This window comes from Plecotus auritus (assembly GCF_963455305.1).
Source record: "Plecotus auritus genome assembly, chromosome: 6".
Lineage (NCBI taxonomy): Eukaryota > Metazoa > Chordata > Mammalia > Chiroptera > Vespertilionidae > Plecotus > Plecotus auritus.
Genome location: NC_137773.1, coordinates 487,921 through 514,136, shown reverse-complemented (window position 1 = coordinate 514,136; position 26,216 = coordinate 487,921). Strand labels below are relative to the sequence as shown.

Sequence of the window (26,216 nt, the reverse complement as noted above, 5' to 3'; positions counted from 1 at the left end):
CTCACTCTAACAGGATAAACGCGGGGTCCCCAAACGTGTGCTCACTCTAACGGGATAAACGCGGTGTCCCCAAACGTGTGCTCACTCTAACAGGATAAACGCGGTGTCCCCAAACGTGTGCTCACTCTAACAGGATAAACGTGGTGTCCCCAAACGTGTGCTCACTCTAACAGGATAAACGCGGTGTCCCCAAACGTGTGCTCACTCTAACGGGATAAACGCGGTGTCCCCAAACGTGTGCTCACTCTAACGGGATAAACGCGGTGTCCCCAAACGTGTGCTCACTCTAACAGGATAAACGCGGTGTCCCCAAACGTGTACTCACTCTAACGGGATAAACGCGGTGTCCCCAAACGTGTACTCACTCTAACGGGATAAACGCGGTGTCCCCAAACGTGTGCTCACTCACACAGGATAAACGCGGTGTCCCCAAACGTGTGCTCTAACGGGATAAACGCGGTGTCCCCAAACATGTGCTCACTCTAACAGGATAAACGCGGTGTCCCCAAACGTGTGCTCACTCTAACAGGATAAACGCGGTGTCCCCAAACGTGTGCTCACTCTAACGGGATAAACGCGGTGTCCCCAAACGTGTGCTCACTCTAACGGGATAAACGCGGTGTCCCCAAACGTGTGCTCACTCTAACAGGATAAACGCGGTGTCCCCAAACGTGTGCTCACTCTAACAGGATAAACGTGGTGTCCCCAAACGTGTGCTCACTCTAACAGGATAAACGCGGTGTCCCCAAACGTGTGCTCACTCACACAGGATAAACGCGGTGTCCCCAAACGTGTGCTCTAACGGGATAAACGCGGTGTCCCCAAACATGTGCTCACTCTAACAGGATAAACGCGGTGTCCCCAAACGTGTGCTCACTCTAACAGGATAAACGCGGTGTCCCCAAACGTGTGCTCACTCTAACGGGATAAACGCGGTGTCCCCAAACGTGTGCTCACTCTAACGGGATAAACGCGGTGTCCCCAAACGTGTGCTCACTCTAACAGGATAAACGCGGTGTCCCCAAACGTGTGCTCACTCTAACAGGATAAACGTGGTGTCCCCAAACGTGTGCTCACTCTAACAGGATAAACGCGGTGTCCCCAAACGTGTGCTCACTCTAACGGGATAAACGCGGTGTCCCCAAACGTGTGCTCACTCTAACAGGATAAACGCGGTGTCCCCAAACGTGTGCTCACTCTAACAGGATAAACGCGGTGTCCCCAAACGTGTGCTCACTCTAACGGGATAAACGCGGTGTCCCCAAACGTGTACTCACTCTAACGGGATAAACGCGGTGTCCCCAAACGTGTGCTCTAACGGGATAAACGCGGTGTCCCCAAACGTGTGCTCACTCTAACAGGATAAACGCGGTGTCCCCAAACGTGTGCTCACTCTAACGGGATAAACGCGGTGTCCCCAAACGTGTACTCACTCTAACAGGATAAACGCGGGGTCCCCAAACGTGTGCTCACTCTAACAGGATAAACGCGGTGTCCCCAAACGTGTGCTCACTCTAACGGGATAAACGCGGTGTCCCCAAATGCATGTGCACTCTAACAGCCGATAACTCAGTTTTGGAAATGAAAGGTACATAATAAACGCCGCCTTCACAATGACTCAGTGTGTGTGCGCGGGCAGGCGTGTGTGCACACGGGCAGGCATGTGCGCGCGGGCAGGCGTGTGTGCGCGGGCAGGCGTGTGTGCGCGGGCAGGCGTGTGTGCGCGGGCAGGCGTGTGTGCATGGGCAGGCGTGTGTGCATGGGCAGGCGTGTGTGCGCACGGGCAGGTTTGGGGACACCACACACGGATGAAACGGCCTCACGGTGAGAGGCAGCCCCTGCTTCCTGGCGGACAGGACAGCCCAGGTGACGACGGGGGAGTTCAGGAAAGCAAGGCCCGGGGTCGCCTCTGACACCCTTCCCGCTCCACTCCGCTCCGGCGGAAGCATCTTCCCCACCCAGGTGAGCCGCGTCCCGTAGGCTCGGTGCCGGGGTGCTCAGCTTGGTCTGAAGCAGCCTCCTGGGCAGTGGAGAAGGTGCCACGGTGAAACCGCAGCGCGGGGTCACGAGCGGTTGGCTGCGGGAGCGCAGGGCGGGTGTCCGTGTGTAAGCACGTTGGCTCTCCGCGCTCACAGATAATCCCGAGGTAACAAGACTCCCTGTTTTTAGTCCTTTGGTCTTTTTTGAGAAGGAACTGGGTCTAGGTGGCCCGTCCGTCTGCAGTGCTCCCAGAGGCCCTGGGGGCAGGGGGTCCCCACTGCCTTGAGTTGCACCTCCAGGGCTGTGGCAGAGCCGGGGCCCCTGGCCTGAGCGAGTCTGTTTTCCGTGCTTTAGGAGAGGGGGCGTGTCGCTGGTGTCCTGCCTGAAATGGTTGGTCGTGGTGTGGGGGTGTCGATGGGCCTCCTAGAGCCGGGGGCGTCGTGCCCAGAGCCGCTCGGGATGAGTGCCCGTGCTCCCGGCTGCCCTGCCGTGACTCCGTCGGGCAGTGCGTCTTGGGTTGTCTCCACTGCCCTGCTCCGTGGAGCCTGGGTGGGGGGTCCTGGTGCGGGAGCGACACCACGCGCACTTGGGGGGGGGGGCGGGAGTGGGGGGGAGCCTTCCTTCACGGTGACGCGCCCTCAGCTCAGGAGCGGCAGTCCCCGCCTTGTCCAACAGCGGACTCGGCAGCTCCAGTTCCGGGTCCGAGATGCAGAGTGGGAGCTGAGGCAGCTGCTTGCTCAGCTCCGGATTATTTTTGTGGTGGAATGACGAGCTTTCCCAGGCGCCGGCGCCACAGCTGGGAAAACAGTGGCTGCTTTGAAGCAGTTTCCCAGGCACAGAGCTCACCTCCTGCTGCTCGAGCATAAATACGTCCAGTTTAGCTCGCGTCCTGTGGGCCGTGTGGGGGCCGGGGCCCTTCTCGTCTGCACGGCCCCCTCCGCCTGCACCTCGAGCAGCCAGGACAGCGTGGCGTCGGCGCACCCGCCGGCAGCAGAGGCCGGCTTGTGTGTGTGCTCAGACACAACACCCTGGGAGCTAAAATCGGAGCCTCGGGGCGACCGCGCTGCCGTCCCACCTCGCTCGGCGCCGCCTGGAGGCAGGAGGTTGGACAGGCAGGGCCTGCGCTGTGACTGCGGGCACCAGCCGTGACCTGGGATGGGGCAGGTGCCCCCCCCCCCCCCCCAGGGCACAGGGCTCCTGTGCCAGATGGCTCAGCAGATGTTGGGAATGAACCAGGAAGTAGGGCCTGAGACCGATGTGGAGGCTGACCCCTGTCGCCGGGAGATGGACCCCACAGTCCAGAGGGGAGGGGCCGGCTGGGACGGCTGATCATGAGTTGTCCGGGGACCCGCTGCAGGGTCCGAGGGAGCCCTCTCCCTGCGCCCTGCGTGTCTGTTCTGGGGCAGGGGACAGACCGAGCGAGGGCCGACGGCCGCCCTTGGCAGGAGGTGACCTGGAAGCGGCAGGCATGCCCTCCTGGCTCGCCTGCTGACCTCACCTTAGCGTTAATCCTATCCGGCTACGGGCAGAGCCGGTCCAACCCTGGGGGCTCTGCTCCTGGCAGCGGGGGGACTGGCACTGGGTGGGAGGAGTCCTTGTCATCGGGCTCGATTGCGCTGCTTTCACATGACTTCAGGGAAGGGCTGGGGCAGGTAGACGCTCACACAGGGCAGCGGGGGCGGGGGGGCGCCTCGGGACACTCAGTGGGGGCACCGGGGGCCCCAGGAGGGGATGTGAAGCAGCAGGAACGGCTGGAACAAGCACCTGTGGGTCGCCCAGCACCGAGCGGTGGGGTGCTGTGTGCGTTGGGAACGAGCAGTTTTGTGGATCAGTCTTGGCTCGTGTTGCTGCTCCTAAAGCCTGGGGTTCCAAGGAGCATCTGGCTGTGGAGTCAGACCCCACAAGCCTCCTGCCCTCACCAGCCCCAGCAACTCGGCTGCAGCTGCTCCTCCTGTGCCCAGCCCAGAGGCCCCCCAAAACTCTGTCCACTGAGCGCCTCGCGGTGGGCTCCCCCCGAAACTCTGTCCACTGAGCACCTCGCGGTGGGCTCCCCCCCAAAACTCTGTTCCCTGAGCGTCTCGTGGTGGGCTCCCCCCGAAACTGTCCACTGAGCGCCTCGCGGTGGGCTCCCCCCCAAAACTCTGTTCCCTGAGCGTCTCGTGGTGGGCTCCCCCCGAAACTGTCCACTGAGCGCCTTGCAGTGGGCTCCCCCCGAAACTCTGTCCACTGAGCACCTTGCGGTGGGCTCCCCCTGAGCGTCCGTCCATAGCCTCTCACTGCTCCCTTGCATAGGCAAAGTCCTATTCTCACTTTTTCCTTTTATTATCATAAAATGCACCCAACATAAAATGAACTCCCTTAGCCATTTTTTTCCTTTAAATATATTGTCACTGGTTTCAGAGAGGAAGGGAGAGGAAGAAAGAGACAGAAACATCAGTGATGAGAGGGAATCATTGCCTGGCTGCCTCCTGCACATCTGACCGAGCCCACAACCCAGGCATGTGCCCTTCACCAGAATCAAACCCCGGACCCTTCAGTCCGCAGGCCGACGCCCTATCCACTGAGCCACACCGGCCAGGGCCCTTTTAGCCGTTTGTAGACGTAGCGTTCAGTGGCAGTGAGCATATTCACCTGGCTGTGCATCCGTCACCACCGCCGTCTCCAGAACTTTCTCATCTTCCCCAACTGAGACTGTCTGGCTCCCGCCCTCCTACTTCCTGTCTCTGTGAATCTGACTCCTCCAGGTCCTCGCATTAACTCTTGGCTCCCGTTTCTCTCCCATCCCATGAGGGGTCCTGTGGGCTCCCACGGCAGGTGGCAGCGCAGAGCCCAGCTCTTCGGGCCTTGGGTCGGGGCGAGAGCGGTGAGGACAGCGTCCTCGGGACACCGTGCTTTGGCCCTATTTTGAGCTTCCTGCCAGAGGTTGGTGTGGGAGTCCATCCTCTTATTTATTTATTTATTTATTTTAATATATTTTACTGATTTCAGAGAGGAAGGGAGAGGGAGAGAGAGATAGAAACATCAGTGATGGGTGAGAATCATTGATCGGCTGCCTCTTGCACGCCTCCTACTGGGGATCGAGCCCACAACCCGCGCATGTGCCTCTGACCAGAATCGAACACTGGACCCTTTAGTCCGCAGGCCGACGCTCTATCCACTGAGCAGCCAGCCAGGGCGGGAGTCCATCCTTTAGACGCTCGGCTTTAAGGGGGATTGGACATGTGCTGTCCGAGCCGCCCTCGCCTGGGGTCGGGTGGGGGTGGAATTGTGAGACTCGGGGGACTTAGAAAGGGACTCGGGGAGCCCTGAGGAGTCTGCCCCTCGGGGCAGCCCGACGCCGCTCTGGGAGAGAGCTCTACTGTGGCGGCGGGAGGATCTTTTGCATTTAACCCCGTTTCTTGGAAGGAGCTGCTCGATGAGACCAGTGCCCTCTGAGACAGTGGCCTGCTGGGGCTTTCTTGGTTCCTGGCCGTTTGCATTTTTGAGTCAGCAAAGAAAAATGCCACATTGTTGGCCAGGGACGGAGTGTTCTGCGCTGGACCGGGTCTCAGGAGGATGTCCCCCGTCTCTTGTTGGTTGAAGCTGTGACCTCCCTGGAGGACCCAGGTCTCCTGGGGACTGGGCGACTCACCTGGATCCAGGTGGCGGCTCAGTGAGAGGAGTCCACGCAGCTGGTTTCCTTCAGAGCCTGTGCAGGGGCCATGGGAACCACAGCCTCGGGACAGCCCCTTCCTCCCAGGGGACGCAGCGCGGGACATGGCCCGGGACCAGCTCATTCATAGCTGTGGGGGGCTGGGGGCGCACAGGCGCTGTGTGCAAGGACCCTGCCGCCCAGGGGGCTCTAGTCACCTCGAGTTGCAGCTGGCGCCCCGCGATAAGCTCTCGGTGGAGGCCACCGGGGGACCCTTAGGGTCAGTGGTCTGGTGACCTGCGTTCCCTTGGCTTTTCAGCTGGCGTTTCCAGGCAGGATCCACACCCCTGCTCAACGGAGAAGTCAGATCTGTTGGAGAGGTGACGGTTTCTGGGTGTGTGACAGCTACAGCCGCAGGCGTGAGCACACACTCCTGCCCGCCCAGAAGCTGGTGCCGATTCAGTGCATCCGGCGCAGCCTGTGGGGTCCCCGCTGCTGTCCCGGGGCCCATCCCGCCTGATGGACAGGCCTGCCCACTTCTCGGGACCCCGCCTGCGGGCTCGCTGACTGCCCGGAGCTGCAGCTATCCCTGCAGGGTTGCGGGTTGTGCTTGTGCTGACAGCCAGAACCTTCTAGAAGAGTGAGGCCGCGTGGAACATTCCGCCCAAGGATGGTGCAGCAGGGGTCAGACCCCCAGAGAGGCCGCTGTGTCCAGGGGCTGCGTTGAGATGTTGGCCTCTAAGAGCTCTCACGTGAGTGAGGAGCCGCGTCACGCAGGGGACTTGGTGGGGCTCCGTGAGCCCCCACCCGCCCCGGGAGGGAGCTGCTTCGAGAACCTGGAGGCACCAGCACAGGCGTCTTATTGACAGAGCTGAGCAGTGCCGGCTACCACTGGTGTCACCGCTTTACATTTTACCAGAACTGTTCTCACGGCGTCCTCACTGCTCCCACTGTCCCCGCGCGCTGGAGCGGCTCGCCGTGTGCCAGGGCCGCCCTCAGGGCCACTCCACTCGCTGCTGCAGAGACGCTGCGTCCAGATGGAATGGAAGAGAGCGAAGGCGCCAGGCCGCCTGAGCGCACAGGTGTCACTCACTCACCTGGGGACCAAGGGCACTGGGTGCGCACGCAGAGTACGGCCCCGGGCGGGGGCGGGGGGGCAGGGCCTTGCCAGCTCAGAGCAGCCTCAGGCTCCATTTCCCCCGAGGGGCAGACTCCTGGCGAGCTACCTGACACGAGGCACTCCGCCAAAGCGCCCTCCTTGTTGCTGCTGCGAGACAGTCTGCGCAGAGAGGGCCACGTGAGTCCCAGGCCCTTGGCCATGCAGGACTGCCGTCGGGAGCGCCATGGTGGCACAGCTCTGCAGCACACGGCGGGTGCGGGTGCCTGAGAGCCCGAAGGTGGCAGCACTCAGCTGGGAGAGGCCCCGGCATGCCCTGACCCCGTCCGTGCCCTCGCCCGGGCGGTGCTGAGTCTGCGGGAGAAGCTCACCATCACGCCACGCTGCTGAACCTCACCTCTGGCTGCTCGGCGTCTGGAATGACGGCCTTCAGGGCCGCGTGGCAGAAGCGATTCAGGGCCGACACGCTTGTTCTCTGCTCCATGTACAGCCTCAGTTTGTCTCTGAAGGTCTCCCCAAGGAAGCTGTAGATGAGGGGGTTCAGGCAGCTGTTGGAGAAAGCTGCGAGGTTGACAATGTGGCCGGTTAGCGGGTAGGCATGGCGGAAAGACTGTTGGCAGGGCTCGGCGCCTGGCTGCGCCTGCTGCAGGAGGTGCACGCTGATGAACACGTTCTCGGGCAGCCAGCAGATGAAGAAGACGAGGACCACGGCCAAGATCATCCGGAGCGCCTTCTGCTGGCGCGGGCGCAGGCCCCGGCGCCTGTGGGCCTGGATGAGGACGCGGGCGATGAGCGAGTAGCAGAGGCCGATGATGGCGAAGGGGACGATGAAGCCCAAGGTGACCTCCAGCCACTGGATCTCCTTGACGTCTGCGAAGCAGAAGCAGATGTCCCCGGAGTGCTGCAGGTGCGCCGCGGTGAAGGGCACCAGCGTGGCGGAGACCGAGGCCATCCAGATGAGGCCGCAGCTGAGCCGGGCGTGGTGCTTGGTGCGGAACAGGCCGCAGCGCATGGCCTGGGCCAGGGCGAGGTAGCGGTCGAAGCTCATCCAGGTGAGGAAGAAGATGCTGCTGTACATGTTGATCTGCAGGAAGAGGGACATGAAGGTGCAGAGCACGGCGATGTCGTAGTACTGCTCGTCCAGGTTGAACACCTCGATCAGCGAGTCGGCCACCAGGATGAGGTCGGCCGCCGCCAGGTTGATGAAGTACAGGTCGGGGATGCTCATCCTCTCGCGGGAGCTGAGGTTCACCACCAGGATCAGGATGTTCCCCACGAAGCCGATGGGGAAGAGGAAGATGGTGTAGAGGCAGGAGAGGAAGAGCCCGATGGCGTACTGCGGGTGCGGCTGTGCCGCCAGCTCGCCTGTCTGGTTTGCCAGCGCCCTGCCGGCTAGCGCGCGGGACAGGTTGAGCGCCACGGGGGTGCCGTCGTAGGCTCCGGGGTCGGTCTCCATGCCAGAGACGGGCGCTCGGGAAGTCATGCCCACACCTCCACCATGTGCGGCCTCAGGCTCTGCCGCAAGGCTCTCGGAAACCCGTTGTAAGCAGCAAATCCATCTTCAGAAAGGAAGGTGCTGTCCTCAGAAGTGAGCCGGGCGATGGTCACTCGGAGCCGTCAGCAGGAGCCTGGCGGCAGCAGTCTGCTCTGCCGGAGGAGGGGCGCGGCGGGCTCTGCACTACCCGCTCCCGCAGGCACCTGGGAGCAGAGGGCCGCAGTGCACCCGTCATTCTGCAGGCCAGGTGCCCTGTGGGTGCGGGAGGCTCCCTGCAGGTGTGTCTCCGGGAGGACAGTGCCGCTGAGCGGAGGCAGAGGAGTCGGCGCCTCCCCCGAGGGCTCCCGCTGCGGACGGCTCTGCGCTGCGGATGGACAGTGAGTCAGCCTCACCCAGGAGCCTCTGATGGGCGAATGGCTGGCTTGTGAGGTAATGCGGAGACGGGTTTGGAAATCTTAGGAAAACTACTGTCTGTCAGGAGAGGAGAGAAGATTTATTTTGGCAGCTGTTGGAAAGAGGAATAAGCGAGAAGGGAAAAACCCAGCTTTTCTGAGAGACAGTGGGTCCCGGGCGCCGTGGGGAGACGGGAGTAGAACCTCTTCTCTAACAGGAAAGTGACCCAAGAAATCTCGCTTCTTTGCTAAGCCTCGTACTAAGTTTAGATGCCGAAACTTTTTTTAATAACATGGCATGGAAGACAAAATAAGGAATAAAAATGGTGATTGTTTTAGGGAGTACTATTGAAATTTTATTCAGTGTGTTGACAATTACTGTCACACCTAATGTGTTCTGTAATGCTGTTTGTAACCTAGCAACTCGGTGACCTGGGACGTGGGCAAGGCAGCCGCCCGGTCGGCGGCTCTGCGGGGCTGGCGGCCGCGCTGCTGGCTGACGGGGCAGCTCTGTGGACACGGGCTTGGGTCTGAGCTGCACCTCACTGGCCCCCCAAGGTCTCTGTGGGTCGGCTGCGTGCGGTCTTAGGTCACAGTGCGGAGGAGTGCCCCTGGCAGTGGGCAGGCCCCACAGCACACAGGACGACCCCACCCAGAGAGGGAGGCGTCCGCCGGAGGGCAGAGAAGCCCAGAGGCACCGCCTGGTCCCATTAAAATGGATTTGAACTGTTTTTATTTGAGTTTTCATTTAGCCCCAGGAGGCCGTCAGGCACCCGTTCTGAAGTGTTGCCAGCCCAGAGAGACACCCCTAGACCTACTGCCTGCAGATGCTGTGAGACCAGAGAAAGAGCAGGCCCCGTCCGGGCCAGGCACTGTGCTCAGGACCCTTTTCGTGGCGGGGTCGACACCTGTGACTTTAGTCAGGTTTTTCTAGAGCCTCTTTCATCTCTTTGTAAAAACTGCCCAGGCTGTTGGCCCTGCTTTTTAAACGTGGGAATCCTGAGACGTTTTAGGTGGCTCTTAGGGGGAAGCGTGAGGTGAGTGGGGCGCGGGGGCACCGGCCTCCTCCTGCATCGTCACAGGCTGCGAGGGAGCCTCCGCCCAGGCTGTGTCTAGTGAGGAGGTGCAGGGACGGGGCCGACCTGCTGCTGACACGTCCCCACCAGGCTGGCCACAAGTGCCCGCTGAAGGGGGGGAGCATTGGACGGAGTGAGCCGTTGGGCGGGCTCCCACTTGTCCACTCCAGGGAAGCCAGGCCGCGTTCTGTCAGACCCCCCAGGCTCGCACCCTTGTAAAGGGATGTCCGTCACCAGCGCTTTGTGGGGCGGGCGAGCGTTTTCATTAAAGGAGGACGGAGGGCTGTGCTGGCCGGCGGGGCTGGGGGCGCTGCCTGTCCTGCGGGCGCCGGTCCTCATTGGGACACGGGACAGAGTTGGGGTGCAGCCCGCACACCGAGCCTCTGAGTCACACGGACATCGTGAGGGCTGAGTTGGGGTTTTCTCCCATGGAGCGTGGCTCTACCTAGAGGTTGGGGGCCTCGTGCCCCTGGCCCCAGCTGGTGCCCAGTCTACCCGTACCCGTGCCCAGCTGTCACCCACAGTGGGCTGCCCACCCACCTGAAGGCAGATCCAGGAACCCAGGCAGACTCACCTGTGCCGCAGCCAGCGCCCCGCCCGTGGCCCTCTGCGCAGACCCCCCTGTCCTCCGAGGGCTCCTGGCCAGCCTCGGGGACTGTGCTCGGCCGCTGGCTGCACGCGGAGGAAGGCTGGGCCGCGTGGAAGCGGAGGTGCCTGTCGTCGTCGTCACGGAAGCCGAAGCGTCGCTGCTGCAGCTGGGAGCAGCCTTTATATCTGCAGGCTCCGGGGCTGGCCGCCCATTGGGCTCTGGACGCTGGGCAGCCTCCCTCTGCTGGACGGCCTCCCTCCGAGAAGGCCAGGTTAACCCTTTTTCTGCCGGCCTTTCTCCTCCCACACGGGCAGGCAGCTCAGGCTTCAGTTCCACTGCCTCCTTCCCCACTGATGCAATTTTTTTTACGAAGGGATTGTAAGTAGGTTTTGTTTGTCCTTTAGATAATAACCCATCACCATTGGTTGAAACTTTAAATATTCTTGCTTGTTTTAGCAACTGACTGGCCTTAAAACTAAACACTAAATGTTCTCAGCTTGGAGATAGTATGTGAATTATATGCAGAGACTTTTTTTTTATATATATTTTATTGATATTTTACAGAGAGAAAGGGAGAGGGATAGAGAGTTAGAAACATCGATGAGAGAGAAACATCGATCAGCTGCCTCCTGCACACCCCTTACTGGGGATGTGCCCGCAACCAAGGTACATGCCCTTGACCGGAATTGAACCTGGGACCTTTCAGTTCGCAGGCTGATGCTCTATCCACTGAGCCAAACCCGTTAGGGCTATGCAGAGACTTTAACCTGGGAATTGCATAGACATTCGCAGAAAGAAATTAAAATTCAAGAGATAGCAGGTATCTTGGCAAGTATATGAGGAACTGGATTTGTTTTTCTCCTTTCGACGTTAGCCATGTCTCGGCTCCCCCTCCTCGTGCTCCCAAGCCACCTGTGCGGACCTGTCCCGCCGGTGACGATGGCAGACCTGAGACCTCGTCCCACCTCGGCCCGCGCCTGCCCCTGTTGCCCACGCCTGCCTGAGTGACCAGGATAGAGGTAGCGCCGGCTCCCAGTGCCCACCTACTGGTGGTCAGCATTGTACCCGGAGAAGGGCTGGCAGAGCGGGGCCAGGTGGCCGATGGCCCAGACGTCCAGGCATGTGGGGGTCAGGGCACAGGGACTGCAGGGCCCTCGTGTGCAGGCTGCTTGTGCCGCATTAGGCAGTTTCGTAAACATCGCCTTTTAACGGGTCTTATACTTCCTGCTTGGTGTCTTTTTTTACCGTTGCAGCTTGTTGAAACCGGGAGGTTGCACTCTGAGTGATCTTTTGCATTACTGAGCACGAATACATCAGGTTGCTGCAGCGCCAGCACCGGGGCCGCGCGTGCTTCCCAGGGACGCAGGCCATTAGGCGTGATGCCGGGCCTGACAGGCACGGGCACGCGAGTCCTGCAGCCCCAGGCGGCCAGAGTGAGTGCCACAAGCTTCCTGTTTTGCGCGGGTCGATTGCAGATGAGCTGGGAGGCCTTCTGCACGATAATAACCACCATCTCTCAGAGACAGGTTCTGGGAAACACAAACCTATTTTTCAGCAGAGAATTCTGCATGCATTTCTGTGGAAAAGCACTGACATCGGGTCCCTTCCAGCCTTGGATCCCCAGCGTGATTCCAGTATGAGCTTCTTAACCCTCCGAGGGACGCGGTCGCGCAGGGACGGTCTGATTGTAGGCACACCTCTGGCCGCAGCAACGCAAGGCGGTCTCAGCGCTGCCGCCTGAGCCACCATTTAGAGAAGGGAGCCCCGAGAAAGTCCAGCTTCTTCTGCAGCTAAGTAAATAATGTGAAGCCAAACCTTGAAATAGCCAAACATGTCCCTTAAAATAGCTGCTTGCCACTTGCGCTCCCTGGCATGTCCCAGCGCTGCCTGGCGGCTCCAGAGGCTGCTGTGCCTTCGCATTTGCCGTGGGTTCCCTTTGGGGTGGTGGCCCTGTGGCTGGTCCCCAGTTCTGTGCTTGAAGCTGAAATCAGCTGAACTGGGGCGGACAGGTCTTGGGCCCCGTCTCCTGGAGCACGGGGTGGCTGCGTGACCCTCAGCCCACCCAGAGCTGGGAGTGGGAGGGACGGCGGCGTTGGGATTGCAGTCCACGGGGCCCAGGTGAGTCCGTGTGAGTTCACACGGGTGGCGCACACCAGGCTCTGCCCTGGGGGAACCATCCAGTTCCCGGGGTGTTTATGGGCAGGATGTTCTAGAATGTCAGGCTAAAATCCAGGGTCCTGGTCCCGGCCCCACCTTACACGATCGCCAAAGCTGTGTCCTCAGGAAGGGCCTCAAGAGCCACACAGGACGTGTCCCCCTCCCCCCTTTTCTTTTTAAAATATGTTTCCATTGATTTCAGAGGAAGGCAGGGGCAGAGAGCAAGGAGCATCAGTGATGAGGAGATCATGGATTGGCTGCCTCCCGCACGCCCTTAACGTTAAGGTCTATGGTCTGTGTTCTTGGGGCTGGAGAGCCCCCGGGCGGAAGCCGGGTCCTGCGTGTGCTACAGTTCTCTGGCCCGGAGCTGTGTCCTGGCTCGTCCTCCAAAGCTCCCATCCTCCGTGCGGGGAACTGGACCAGTCACGCGGTGCCTCCCTGCAGGGCCAGCCGGGCCGGCAGCTGGGCCTAGGAGCCGGGACGTGGCACTGTCGTCTCCCGACCGTCCGTCCACCCCAGCAGCAGGCACCTCGCGGCTCCCATGTGGGGCTCAGTGTACAGGGAGAGAAGGTCCGAGAGCCGACAGCTCGTTCCGTGGCTGGTTCCCGAGCTGCTCTCTCGGCTGAAAGGCCTAGGAACGGGGCCGGCACATCTGCGCTTCAGGCCTCGCGCAGCCACTCCCAGCAGCCCCTGTACTTCTGGAACCAGCCCGACGAGGGCACCTGCTGCTGTGGTTTCATAAAGAATTCAGGCCCTTCCACTCCTGGCCACGCACGAGTCACAGGAGGGAACCATTGGAAGTCACAGAGCAGAGACGACTGTCTTCAGACCCTAGGCAGCGCCCCCTCCCAGGCCTGTCCCGCCGCCCTGGGTGATGGCCCACTGAGGGGCGGCCCTGGAGAGAAAGGGGGGTCCTGGGCTGGGTCTGCGCCCGCAAAGCGTGAAGTCCTGGGGCCGAGCTGGGGACAGCCTGCTGCGAGGGGAGCCCCGGGCTGTGGAGGGCTGGCCTGCGGTCCAAGCCCACCAGCCACACGGGACGTCTCACCCCAGAGCAGGGAGGCCTGGCGATCGGAGCTCAGCCACAGCTCTCAGGAGGTCCTGCTGGTCTGCCTGCCGAGCCCACGCAGTGCCCTTCAGAAGGCAGTCAAGGTCAGACACCCGGCAGGAGAATGGTTCAGCTTCTAATAAAGATGACCACGTCTTGGGAAGGAGCGGCTCCCGTCTGCCTGGTGCTGGCTGGCTGTGCGGACGCTCCTGCTGGGAGGGCCTCCTCCTGCAGACCCTCCAGCCCTGCCTCCCGCCTCCTGCTCACCGCGGGCCTGCTGTGAGCCGACCTCAGCCGCATACTTATGGTGAAGGCTTCGTGAATGTGTGAGCAGAGAAAGGAGACGTACAAGGGGAGCTTTTGGAAGCATTTAATATTTTAATGTACGGACAGAGGCCACTGAAATGGCTAAGACCCAACTCCTTCAGAAGGGGGATGCAGATGTAGACGCGGAGAAGCGGGCTCCCGCCGGCCCGTGTCTGTCCTCGGTTTGCAGGTTGACGTTAAAGCATTCATTAAACACACATCCAGGCGGTGGGGTACCAGCTGTTGCCGTTCAGAGACATGGAGGGACCGCAGGTGCGTGTGGCTCAGGGAAGGAAGCCAGCCTGGGGGCTGCCGCTGAGGCTCCAGCTGCAGGGTGGGCGCGCTGGGAGAGGCGAGGTCGCAGGGACAGCAGGGTGCGGGCTGGTGGGGGCACTGGGACTTAGCACCGTGAGTACTCGTGTGGCCTCAGGATGGTGGACACGGGCCACGGGAAAAGCACCAGGCCTGGCCCGCGTGTCCACCCGGTGCTGGGCAGGGATGTGCAGTGTAGGCTTGACGTCCTGGTAGAGGAGCTGGGCTCTCCAGGGCAGTTCCCAGTCAGCGGTGCCTTCCCGCCTGTCTCTGTTCAGCCAGGAAACTCGGGGTGTGCCCAGCAGGAAGGAGCGTGTGTGCGCCTCGGAATAAGGCTGCTGCCGGGCTTGGTGCTCCTGCGCTTCCTGTGACTGCCTTTCTGCAGGTGCTGCAGGTGGAGGAGGGGCCTTTGGAACAGCTGCTCCCAGGGCCGCCCAGAGCGCCCGCCAGGCTTGGGGGCCATGCGCCTTGCGCCACACCAGCTACGTTCCTGCTCTAGGCCAGTGGGTGGCTGCTCAGACCTGCGACGACCAGTGGGAAACCACACAACAGCCCTTCCTTGCTCTCGGCAGCCGTGAGTTAGGGCAGGGTTCTGATATGGCCCCAGCTCATTTGAGTAATGTCTTTATCTTCGGGATGCCGTCCTCGTCATCGGTTGGGGCAGGTCAGCCCTTCCCAGCCAGCTCCCACCCCCTGACCAGCTCCCCAGGCTCCCCGTCCCAGACTTGCAGGGTGTGGGTGTTGGTTTGGGTCAAGGGGTCGCATTTTTGCACCAAGTGGGCTGAATGCCAGAAAGCTAGTTTTCAGTAGGTGCCTCCCAGACAGAGGGTCCCGACCCCCCACGGCAGGTGTGCGCTTCCGCAAGCCCCATCCCTCACTGCAGGCAGGCGACTCAGCACCTCCTGGCTGAGGAGACGCCGACGCTGGCCTCTCTGCTGCGGCAGGCGGGGCAGAGCCGCCCTGGCAGGGTCCACAGCGCCCGCCTGCAGGGCTGGTGGAGGGTGGCGGCCAGGCTGTGGGCGCTGCAGGAGCACCGTGCTGTGGAGGAGGCGGCAGGAGAACGTGGTCGGGGCGATGGCCAGCACTGCCGGGTGGGCAGAGCCCGGGTCCCTCGGGGGCGGAGCAGCCCACCAGGCCCGCTGGGCAACCAGCAGGGTGAGGAGTGCCAGCGCCAGGGTGAGCGCGAGCCCGAAGCCCAGGCCGGCCTTCACGATTTCACACGCGGCCAGGCGGTCGGCAGGTCCAGCTGGCACAGGACGGTCCTGTGCAGCTCCCGGGCACGCCCAGCAGGGCCACCGCTGCCAGGGGCACAGCCCCCCAGGGCCGCCAGGCCCCCGCATGCCTCGGAGTCGCCCGGGTGGCCGGGCAGAGACAGGATGGGGCTGCGTGGCAGGAACGTGAAGAGCGCCGCCAGCTGCCTGCCCTGGGCGTTGAAGGAGCAGGCGTTGGACAGGAAGGAGAGGGCGGCACAGCCCAGGTGGGTGGTGGCCAGGCTGTCCAGCCGGGTGGCGACGGTGAGCGAGAGCAGCGTTGGCAGCACACTGGTGACCGTGAGGTCCAAGAGGAACATGGCCAGGCCCCCCAGCCTGGCGCAGCCCCGGGTGAGGTGGTCAAGTTGAACAGTCCAGTGGCCAAGCTCACTGGGACACAGCCACGCAGACCTGCACGCACCTGGCGATGACGCCCTGCGAGGAATGGCGTCCTCCACCGCCGGAGAGACGCGGCTGGGGTACCGGACCCAGGACATGTGGGGGGCCCTCTCAGCAGCGGCTGCAGCAGGCACCACAGGGTTACTGGAGCCGAGTGGTGACTGGGGGTTCTCTCCCCCTCCCCCCACACCCCTCCTTAAACTAACTAAGTAGCAGATGAGGCTGGGAGGTAGCTTTGCGGTTTACTCAAAGGAAACTGAAGGCAGTGAGATGGGAAACGTAATTCTACGGGAACACTCGGGCGTCTGGCTCCACCGCCTCTTCGCCTTGTCTGCGGGCAGCCCGGGTCCCTGCGGCGGGTGGGCGGCCAGGCTGCAGACCCGGGTTCGGGGGCAGCGAGGGCGAACAGCCTCTCCCCGGCGCGGCGGCTGGACTGTCTGAGAGCCCGGTCCTCACGCCCACAGGCTGTTGGGTGTTGCTGTGGGCTTTCCGTGCTGTGTCGTGCGAGGTGGCATGTGGGAGCCAGAGCAGCATCCCGGGGGACTGCCTCGCTCGTCTTGTTCCTCGAGGCTTTGGCCTGGGCCGGGCACGGTCGTGTCAGGGCTGCGTGTAACGTGGGCAGGACGGCGGCGCCCTCTCACCAGCACCCAGGGTGCTGGACCTCGTGTCTGACAAGGCAGCCGCCAGCCGTGTGTGGCCACGAGTCACCCGCTCCGCTCGGTGGCACCAGAGTCCTTTCTCCTTCCTCGCAGACCATGCCCATCTCCTCTGGGGCAGCGTCTGGGTTCTGCGAGTCCGGGCTCCCGCATCACAGTCCCTTGATCCCAGGGGAGCCTCACCCTCTGAACTGGGCTGTAGGGGGACGGCGTCACGGGCACCCGCTCCCTGGACCGACCTGCGTCCCAGGCCGCACAGGCAGGACCCACGCTGCTGCGGGGTGATGGTGTCCATCTGCCTGTGTTAGGTGAGCGGTGGCCGGACGTGAGCAGCGCGGAATTAATTAAGACGAGTGGCCGGGCCGAGAGGAAGCCATTTGCAATGTCTCCTTAATGAGGGCGAATCGGAAGGCGCTTCTGGGGGCATTGACGGCTGGTCAGGAAACAGCATTAGGCCGTCCCCGTGTCCGGACTCCGCAGCCGCCGCGGTGCAGCGCTTCCTGGGCACTGTTGTCGCCCCCACCCCCCCGCGCCTGTGGCTGTCAGCTCTGCCATCTGACTGACGTGTTCAGCGCAGGGCACCCCCGTGGACGGAGACGCGCGTGGCCTGGCCTGGCCTCAGCCCGATGGCAGGCTGCAGACTGCCTCTGGCCTTGTTCTGCGCTTTCCCCGGAGGCGAGGGGCCTGCTGGGGGAGGTCCAGCTGGACCGCGTCTCCTCCTGCCCCCACCATGGTGACAGGCCATGGCCCCAGGGTCCACAGACAGGACCCACCTGCTGGCCACTGTGGGTCACTAAACCCGGATCGCAGCCCCCTTTACAGCAGCGCCGCACAAGCACCTGGCCCAGGGTGGGGCCAGGCACGGCTCTCTGCCCTCCTGCATGCCCAGTCCTGCTGCGGCCTCTCTCACCCATGGCCAGCTCTCAGTTGGGACAGGCCGGACCCCAGGAGCCCGGGGTGACGCCCAGGGGGGCTTGGCAGGCACCTTGTCCGCCGTGCTGGCCACCTCTCTGCTCTCCACCACTTCTGGATGTCACTTGGGAAGATAATGGGATTAGTCCCCAGTCCACTCTCCACCCCCCTTCCTGGCTCCTTCATACCCTGGGCTTCTCTGGCCTTGACCGGCTTCCCTCCGGTCCGGGAGGCAGCAGCCAGGGCAGAGGTGGGGGGCTCCCGGGAGGCGGGGCCTTGGTGACATCAGCAGGCTTGCTGAGTTCTCCCCAGGAGCCGGTGCTGATGGAAGCCTCTCCGTGGGAGCTCATCAGACACTGCGGGGACGGGGCAGACCCCCTGACAGCGGGGCGCTCGGTTGAAATGACAGCATCCCGGCCTAACCCTGGACGGTTTGGCCCGAGAACCTGTGCGTTTTCTAAATTTACATGCAGCCCTGGCTGGTTTTGCTCAGTGATAGAGCATCGGCCTGCGGACCAAAGGGTCCCCAGTTCGATTCCAGCCAAGGGCATGTACCTGGGTTGGAGGCTTCTCCCCAGCCTGGGCCCTGGTCAGGGCTCATGTAGGAGGCCGTCCGTCGATGGATTTCTCTCACATCCATGTTTCTCTCTGTCTTACCCTCTCCCACTCTAAAAACCAATGACGAAACATCCTCAGGTGAGGATTGACGACGACGACGATAATTTACACGCAGCACAGCTTGCTGGTGTGGGTGTGTCCCACACAGGCATCTAGTCACGGAGGCACCCACAGGTCCTGTGTCCTCCCCCCCAGGCCCGCAGCGCTGCTTTCTGTCCCTGTATCTGACTTTCCCAAATGTCCACACGCGTGGCCTTTGGCACTGTGCACAGAGACTCGCCGTGATGCGTGTCAGAGCCTCGTGCTGGGCAGCCTGGGACCGTGTGGATGTCCCATGCTGGTTTATCTGCTCACCCGCTGAGTGACGTTGGGCCGTTATGAATACAACTACTGTAAATATTAGCACACAGGTTTTTATGACTTAAACTAGAGGCCGGTGCACCTCTGCCTGGCCTGCGCCCTCTCGCAATCCAGGTCCCCTTGGGGGATGTCGGAGGCCCGGTGCACGGATTCAGCCCCATCCCCGCAGGCCAGGCTGAGGGACCCCACCCATCTATGCACCTGGCTGGTTTTGGCCCAATCTCCGCAGGCCAGGCCGAGGGACCCCACCGGTGCATGAATCGGTGCACTGGGCCTCTAGTATGCATATAAGATCTTTGGTTAATCTCTTCCCGGCCTCCCCCTTTCCCCCTTTCCTCTGAGATTCATCAGTCTGTTCCATGTTTCCATGCCTGTGCGTTGAGCATCTGCCCCCTGGTGGTCAGTGCGCGTCATAGCTACTGGTCGGACGGTCACTTAGGCTTTTCTAAATAGATGTTCGGGGTGAACCCAAGTGAGACTGCGGGTTCTTACAGGGAGGTGTGCTCCACTGTACATGTGGCCACGGGGTCTTCATCAAGCCCGCTGGCCCTGGAGGCCGGTGCTCACTCCAGCCGAAGCGGTCCTACTGATTCGGTCCCCGGGAGTTGGGCTGAGCCTCCGCCGCAGATCCCACGCTTGTCCGGCCAGTTTCAGGCCTGGATCCAGGGCTTTGGGGCCTCCTGAGTCGCAGCAGGGCTGCCCCGGCCGTCCGGTCCCCTGGGAGCTCCTGAGCCAAAGCCAGAGAATGTTGTGTTCTTGGCTGCAGCGCCTTTCAGACTAGACCAGCTCTAGGGAGCGTGGGCCCCACACCCAGGAGCACTCCCCAGACTGAGGAGGGGGGCACGCAAGAGCTCTGGCTGAGTGACGGGACAGGATGGGTGGTTTCTGTGGGGCGGGGTGGGGGGCAGGGCCGAGGTGGGCAGGTGGGGAGGGCCAGTCTCCCTCTGGCCAGCTCCTCCCTCCCTCCCTGTCCTCTGGCTCTTTCGTGCCTCTGGTCTTGGCTGCGTCAGTGCTTCCAGGGCAGGCCCTTGGCTCCCTGAGCTAGGAGCCGAGCGGCCTGATGCGTCACCACGTCTCGAACGTGGCTGTGCCCACGCCGCGACTGGGGCGTGACCTGGCCGAGGTAAAGGTGGCGCAGGGCATCTGGCGCTCCTCTCTCGGCGCCACGCAGACTGGCCGGAGGGCGGCCCCAGCCTGACTGCTGAGCCGTGTTGGGCTGTGGGCGTAGCCCTGGTTTGTCCATCTGCTGTTTGAAGGACGTTGGAGTCACTTCCAGGTTTGGGCTCCGTGTCCTCCCTGTGGGTGGAAAACCAGGCCCACAGACTCTGGCGCCAGGTCCGAGCCCCTGAAAGCGCGCGATGCAGGCGTGCCCCCAGGGCCCGGTCCTGGCTCAGCTGGGCTGCTGGTCGCCCTTCGGAACCAGCAGGGCCCGCACAGCTGCTGTGCCCCTGCGTCCACACCCCAGGAGCCACCCTGCTCCTCCTGGGACCCGCCTGTCGTCTAAGCAGCTGCCCTTTCCAGAGGAAAGCTTCGCTCCAGTGTCCCAGCGAGAGGGCTGCCGGGAAAGGGCGGGGGGCACGCTTCCCACGGGCCGCACTCACCTGTGCACCGCACTGCTCCGCTGCTCCTGCCCCTCCTGCCCCACTCCTGCCCCGCTCTTGTCCTGCTCCGGCCGAGCCAGGCCTGCCAGGGGTCTCCCAGGCCTGTCTCCTCGCAGCCTAACCCTCTCCTGCACTGCTCTGTGCTCGTGGAAAGCAGGCAGGCGCAGAAACCTACAGCCTGTAAGGGAAACAGGAATCGGGTCTTAATTCAAACCACACGCGGTATTCTAAGCAGAGTGCGGTCTGGCCACGTGACCAGAGGCGTTCAGTGGACTGGGAGGGGCTGCTGTGCAGACAGAGGCTGTGTGCCTGGCTCTCCCAGCTCCACACGCCGGCCCGCACAGTCCCTCCCGGAGGGCTGGCACCGTCTGCACGAAATAGGACCCAGCCCACCCTGCACACAGGGCGTGCTCGCAACCTGTCTAGTCCCAGTCCCCGGCCGGCGCCACCCTCTGCACCCAGCTCGGGCCGGTGCTGGGCCACCCAGAGCAGGCTCTACCCTCTGCCCTCACAGGGTGGGGGTCGGGCCGCTTCTCCCTCCTGCCCTGCAGGCGGTGCTGAGCCCCTGCTCGTGGGCAGGCAGGGTGAGGGCGCCGTTCCAAGACCGTTGGAAAGTAGGTCTCCCGGCCTCCATCGCCAGCACGTCCTCGCCATGCCTGGCGGGAGCGGGCACCAGGCAGGTAAGAGGTGGAGGGAGTAACTGAGGACGAGGTTGGCTGGTCGGCATGGCAGGGAGCCGGGCACAGTCCTGAGGGAGGGAGGCTCTGCCCCGCGGAGCAAGAGCTTCCCCTCAGCTTGTCCCTGCCAGCACTGTCGGGAGCCCGAGGGGCCGTTCCCTTTAAACACCTCCCCGCTCGGCGGTGCCCCGTGCAACGCTCGCCCCGTGAGGGTACAAGCTTGGGGGATTGCTAAGCAGCGCCAGCCCGTCTGGGGTCCCTGCAGGCACCAGTGGCCGTGGATGTGGGAAGAACTGTGCTGAGCGCTCGCCAGCTTGGAGTGGTAAGGGCACGGCGCATCTCCCGTGGGGTGGAAGCCTGAGGCTGGGCAGCTGGACCCCTGTCAGCCCCTCAGTCCTGGGTCCTCCCAGCTTCTGGGAGCCGAGGTGCCTTGTTATCGGGCTCCACGGACATCATTCACACCCCCCCACCCCCCCTCCGTCCTGTGCACCCCAGGAGGACCCAGCCTCGAGTTCGGCCCCAAGAGCGTGCTCAGGCCAGTGTGGGAGGCAGGCCCTGAGCTACTCCAACAGCTGACGCGTCCCTCAGCCCTGGTCTGACGGGAGGACCTGCGGGGACAGGGCACTCGGGTCCCCGGCCTGAGTCGGCCCTGCTCAGTGAGCTCCGCAGAGGCTGCAGGAGCCCGGCAGGGTCGTGGTCCCGAGTCCCTGCCCTGCACTTAGAGCTGTGGCTGCAGCTGGCCCCTCCTGTCGTTGCACAGGCTGCTGTCAGGGCCCTTGAGAGGGCGGAGCGGGTGGGGTGAGAGGAGTGTGGCCGCCGCCCCTGGGGGGTGCTGGCTCTGCTTCCATCTGCTCCACGTTGGTGGCGTGGGGCCTTGTCCCACAGCGTGAGTGACACCTGGGCCCCTGGAGGAGGAGCCCGGGGCCCAGGAGGCAGTGCCCCCCCCCCGCCCCCGCGCTCGGGGCTTCAGGAGTTCGGGCCCGGCTCCCTGTGTCCCCCCCCCGCCCCCGACTTGCAAGAAGCCCCATTTGTGGAGGCCGCGTCCGTCTGCGAGGCCTGGTGTGGCTCGGTGCCTCCTGCCCACAGGAGGAGGATGCGCTCCCTGGCACTGCGGCTGCAGCTGGCAGGACAGTGTAGCCTCTCCGGGCCCTGCGCCCCGCGCCCGCCCCCGCCGTCAGGGTGCCCCGCGGGGTGTGAGCCAGACACACATGGCCTCTAGCCTCCCAGTCTTCTCGAGGGCAAGGCGACAAGTGCTCAGGCTGGGGGCGGGCGGCGGCCTGTCCTCGCAGCCCCACGTCTCCCTTCCCTGGGCCTAAGCTCCCCACTTGGATCCTCTTGCCCCGGGCCACTACTCTGAGTGGGGTGGGGGCGGGGAGGCAGGGTGTGCTGGGTCCGCCTCGTGGCCTGCAGAGCCCCTGTGGCCCAGCACAGGGTCAGGGAGGACTTCGCAGACAGGAGGCGTGCGTGTGAGCGCCTGGAGCAGTGAGGGGTGAAGAGGCCATGACCTCACTCCTCTCCAGGAGCGCCGGGTCCCAGGCAGTGAGGTGGCACCCAGACCCTCCCCACTCCCTCAGCTCTCCTTTCCCGGCTCCAGGCCATGCCCAGGTGCCGAGGCAGCCGGCAGCTTGTTTTAAGGATCAGGGCCTCTTCCCACCCGTCCTCTGGAGGGCCAGGCTGCGTGCTCCACGGCCCACCCAGGAGGGGGCACCGTGGGCTGGGAGCCTCCCCACCGCCCTCTTCGCACCCTGGGGCACCGTGGGCGTGAGCATGGGCCACACAGCCACCAGGTGCCACGGGTGCGGCAGGTGCAGGCGCTGCATCTGCACGGGGGGGTCGTTGCTCGGCCCTGGCAGGGAGGGAGCCCTCCACCCTGCGGCCGGGTGAACCGGGTGAACCGTGTCAGCGTGTCCAGAGGGGCTGCGAAGCCAGCCCAGCGACAGGAGGTGGTGAGTGCTGCGCGGGGCTGCCTTCTGCGCCCTTGCCCACGGGACCAGCCCCGGGACCTCCCTGTCTTGACTTGGTCTCTCAGGCACGTTGAACAGCGTGCTCGTTGGCGGCGGAGTCTGCATGCTGTGTCATCCACCTGTTTAGAAATGCAGCTCAGTGATGTCAGTAGCTCAGAGCGGTGCAGCCATGAGCACAGTCCGCGTTAGGGACAGCGCCCCAGCAGCCCGTGGCCCGGCTCCTCACTACCCTGCGGGCAGCTGGGGTGCCTTCCTGCCCTGCTGCTCTTTGATTGGCAGAGAGAGCCTCAGTCCCAGCCCAGGCCACCAGGTGGCGCTGGCATCGCGCGGGGCTCCTGCTGGGTCCTTCCTCCACGTCTCGCCTCATCCTGGCCCCGGGACCTGTGCGTCTCCGACGTGGGGCCTCAGGAAAGGGCCTTCTCAGCCACTAAGGGGGCTTGGGTTCTTCTGAAGAGAACATGTTAGGGTTGTTTGCATGGCCCCACCCTACTTCTGATCCTCCCGCTTGTCTGTCTGTCTCTTCAAGTGACAGGCTGATGGGCAGTCCCAGGGTAGCAGAGGCCAGGGCCTCGGGTCTGCTGGCCCTTGCCATTGCCCGTGTTATCTCACAGCTGTTTCTCTGCCATCACGGTCCGTGCGTCAGGTGCCGCCACGGAAACATCATGCCTCGCCCTCACCAAGCCCACACCCCTTCCCCTCCTGACCCCGAGGCTGTGCAGGCCTGTCCTGCCAGCACATGTGTGTGTGTCCGTGTGTGCATGTGTGTGCACATGTGTATGCAGAGCACATGTGTGTCTGTTGTGTGCACATGTACATGTGTATCTGTGCATGTGTGCACACATGCAAAGCAGCACCAGGTACACTGAGTGTTTCTCCCTGCGGCTGTAGGCGTGTTTGTAAGAGCAGAGTTCGGTGTGACCTCTGAGAGCCAGCAGGATCTGGCTGTGTCCACAGGGCACCGTTTCTGAAGGACACTCGCGTCCTCCCCGTTGCTGGGAGCATGCGGTGGGTGTGTCCTTTGCTCTGCATTGGCTGGGGGTGGCGGTCGCCTCCCGAGGTCATGGGGTTATAGCCTGAGCTGTGGTCGCCGGGTTGGCAGCTGAGGAGCGTGTTAGCAGCCTCATGGCACAGACCCAGTTCCTCCCCCGAGCTGGGCGTGGTGGGGGGGTGCAGGGGGCTCCCGCGGACTCTGGGGTCTCGCTGGCTCCTCTGCCCTGAGGCAGGTCCGTCGGCGGCCACTGGGGGGAGCTCTGCTCCGCTGCAAGCGGTACCCCTGGAAGGCGTGTGTGAGTCACTCCTGCTTGTAACTTGAGGTGCGTGGCTGGTGCTGCAGCGATGAGCATTCCTGTTTCCAGGTTCCCGTCCCCTCCCTTCCTTCCTGGGCCACAGTGCAGCGCTGGCCGGTCGGACGCTCCCTCTGAGGCCCCTGTGTGTGAGGCCCTGTGTGTGGGGCCCTGGCTGGTCTGGAGCCCATACTCGGTCGTCTGCGCCGTGGCCCTGTCTCCTGTGAGCAGCAGAGCTCCCTGGGGCCTAGGAACCCCTCAGGACACGCCTGCCCGCACCCCCTCTGCAGCACATGGAACACGGTGCCACGCATCCCTCTCGTGCAGCCTTGGCGCCTCGTGTGTTGCTTTAGAGAGAGAGCAAGGGAGGGGGGGGAACATCAGTGGGTTGCCTCCTATACACTCCTGGGGATCAAGCCCACAACCTTTAGGTGTTCAGGACAACACTCCACTCGGCCAAGCCCCCAGCCAGGGCTGCATATTCGTTACTAATACACAGTGGGAATGTTAGAATTACTTCGTCGCTATTCACTTCCTCGTCCAACTCTCAAACGTCCACAGTGCTTACTCGGTGCAGTGACGGAGGGCGCTGGTGAGACAGGCCCCTTGCAGGGGGCCGTGGGGCTCCCCGCTGGCCGGAGGCCCTGGAGCCCCCAGGATGCCCCAGGTCTGCTCCACGGGAGCCGCAGGCCGCAGACTCGCCTGCCTCTGGCCAGCTGCCGCGGGCGCTGTGCTCGGCGTGCGGCTGGGAGGGAAGGACCCACAGAAAGAGCCAGCAGGGTGACCGGACGGTAGGAGGCGAAGCGCCAGCTTGTGGTCCTGCTGTGTCGTCCTCTCGGGTACGTCGCCTAACCTTGGAGACACAAATTGGAGCATTCAGAGGTTGGAGAATAAGTATCCGATAATTTAATGGTGTCCCAATGTGTGGGACTTCTTCAGCAGTTTCTCAAACACATAGAACTACGGGCAGGTGGTGTGGTCCCCGGGGCAGCTGTCAAAGCTTACAAATGAAGCCTCCGGTTCCAACTGATTTTAATTCAAGAACTTGACACGCAATGTAACTTCTTGTGAAGCATGACACGGCAGATGAGTTGTTGTGAACAAAGTTAAGATAATTAACTTAAAGTTACAATAGTCAAGAAGTGCTGGTAGAATGAATGACCTTGGGCGTAAGTGAGAGCTTGTATCCTGGCTTCGCGCAAACTCAAACGTAGGTTTGAGCGGTTAAAAAAGCAGGACTGAGTTCACACTCTCGGCCTACTCCAAATAGCTCCTTGTTCTCCTCTGCACAGCTCACAGTTCCTCCCGTTTTTTGGCGATGTGGCGAAAGCCCCCGGAGTCAGACATTCCAGGAAGAAGGGCAGCGTGAGCCTGCGGGCCATCCAGGTGTGCAGGGTGGGGTGAGCAGCAGGCGTGGGGGGGCCCGGAGCAGGTGGAGGTTTGCTCCCGGTGCCCGGGTGAACAGCCAAGAGGGTCCCTGTGAGAGGGGAGGGTCCCTGTGAGAGGGGAGGGTCCCTGTGAGAGGGGAGGGTCCCTGTGAGAGGGGAGGGTCCCTGTGAGAGGGGAGGGTCTGCCGCGGGCTGGTGCCCCTGCAGGAAGAGCTTTCAGCGCCGCAGACACTCGATCCTGCGCAGGCGGCTTTGGGACAGAGCCAGCGGCCCGCCCAGGCCCCCAGGAGGCCGCCAGGAACTAGCCAGTTAGTAGCCAAAACCACTGAGAAACTGGAAATTTAAAAAGTGGTTTGAGGCTCCCTTCTCTGTTTGGGGAAGAGCCGCTGGGCTGCAGGTCAGGGCTGTGGGCAGAGGCTGGGCACTAAGGTTTCCCTCACCCAGGGCTCCTGTGCGGGAGCAGGGGAGGCAGACTGAGAGGGGCTTTTCTTTATCCCGACCTGGCTCCCTGACCAGGGCCCGCCGTGCCTGGGGGCCCCGTGGCCTTGGCCTGGAGGCTGCAGACGGAGCAGCGGCACCACTCGTGTGCAGGGGAGTGCCGCCACGGCTGCGGGCCGAGCCGGGCCTGCACTCTCACTCCACCAGGTCCGCAGGTGGAGCCGTGACGGGGCCCTCGTGCGCCCTGGTGCCTGTGCTGGGGGTGGGGGCGGGTTGGCCTGAGGCACCTGCAGGCCTGGGCGGGGCACGGGCTGTGCCTGGCCTGGAAGGACTGGGACCGGGTGTCCTGGCATCGTCTCGGACGGGCACGCTCTGCACTGCCCTGGGCACACCTGTCTGCTGGCCTCGTGTCCGGGCTGTCGGCACGGGAGGGGCGACCCGGGTCGCGTCGCTGTTTCCTCCCGCAGACACGGCACCACTGCACGCCAGGGTCTGCTACCAAGTGAATGTGCTGCAAACTTGGAAAACCTTTCTGTTCATAGGCCTTTTGGGTTTCAAAACTGGCATCAG

General features: G+C 63.0%; 2 protein-coding genes across 3 annotated transcripts in view; one reads left to right on the top strand and one right to left on the bottom strand.

Annotated features, from left to right (window-relative positions):
• The window catches only part of CHLSN (cholesin), a gene marked incomplete at its 5' end in the record, with an annotated part of 70,659 nt that overhangs the window by 17,783 nt on the left and 26,660 nt on the right, over positions 1-26,216 (top strand). The window lies entirely within an intron of this gene.
• On the bottom strand, positions 6,875-10,406 carry GPER1 (G protein-coupled estrogen receptor 1). Its single transcript, XM_080673398.1, has 2 exons — positions 10,266-10,406; positions 6,875-8,694 (listed from the first exon to the last, which is right to left on the bottom strand). Exon 2 carries the CDS (start codon positions 8,209-8,211, stop codon positions 7,102-7,104), a length of 1,110 nt encoding a protein of 369 aa, XP_080529524.1. The 5' UTR covers positions 8,212-8,694; positions 10,266-10,406; the 3' UTR covers positions 6,875-7,101.

What these genes read in the sequence shown, in the direction of transcription:
- GPER1 (XM_080673398.1), bottom strand. Translation starts at nt 8,211, where the DNA reads ATGACTTCCCGAGCGCCCGTCTCTGGCATGGAGACCGACCCCGGAGCC.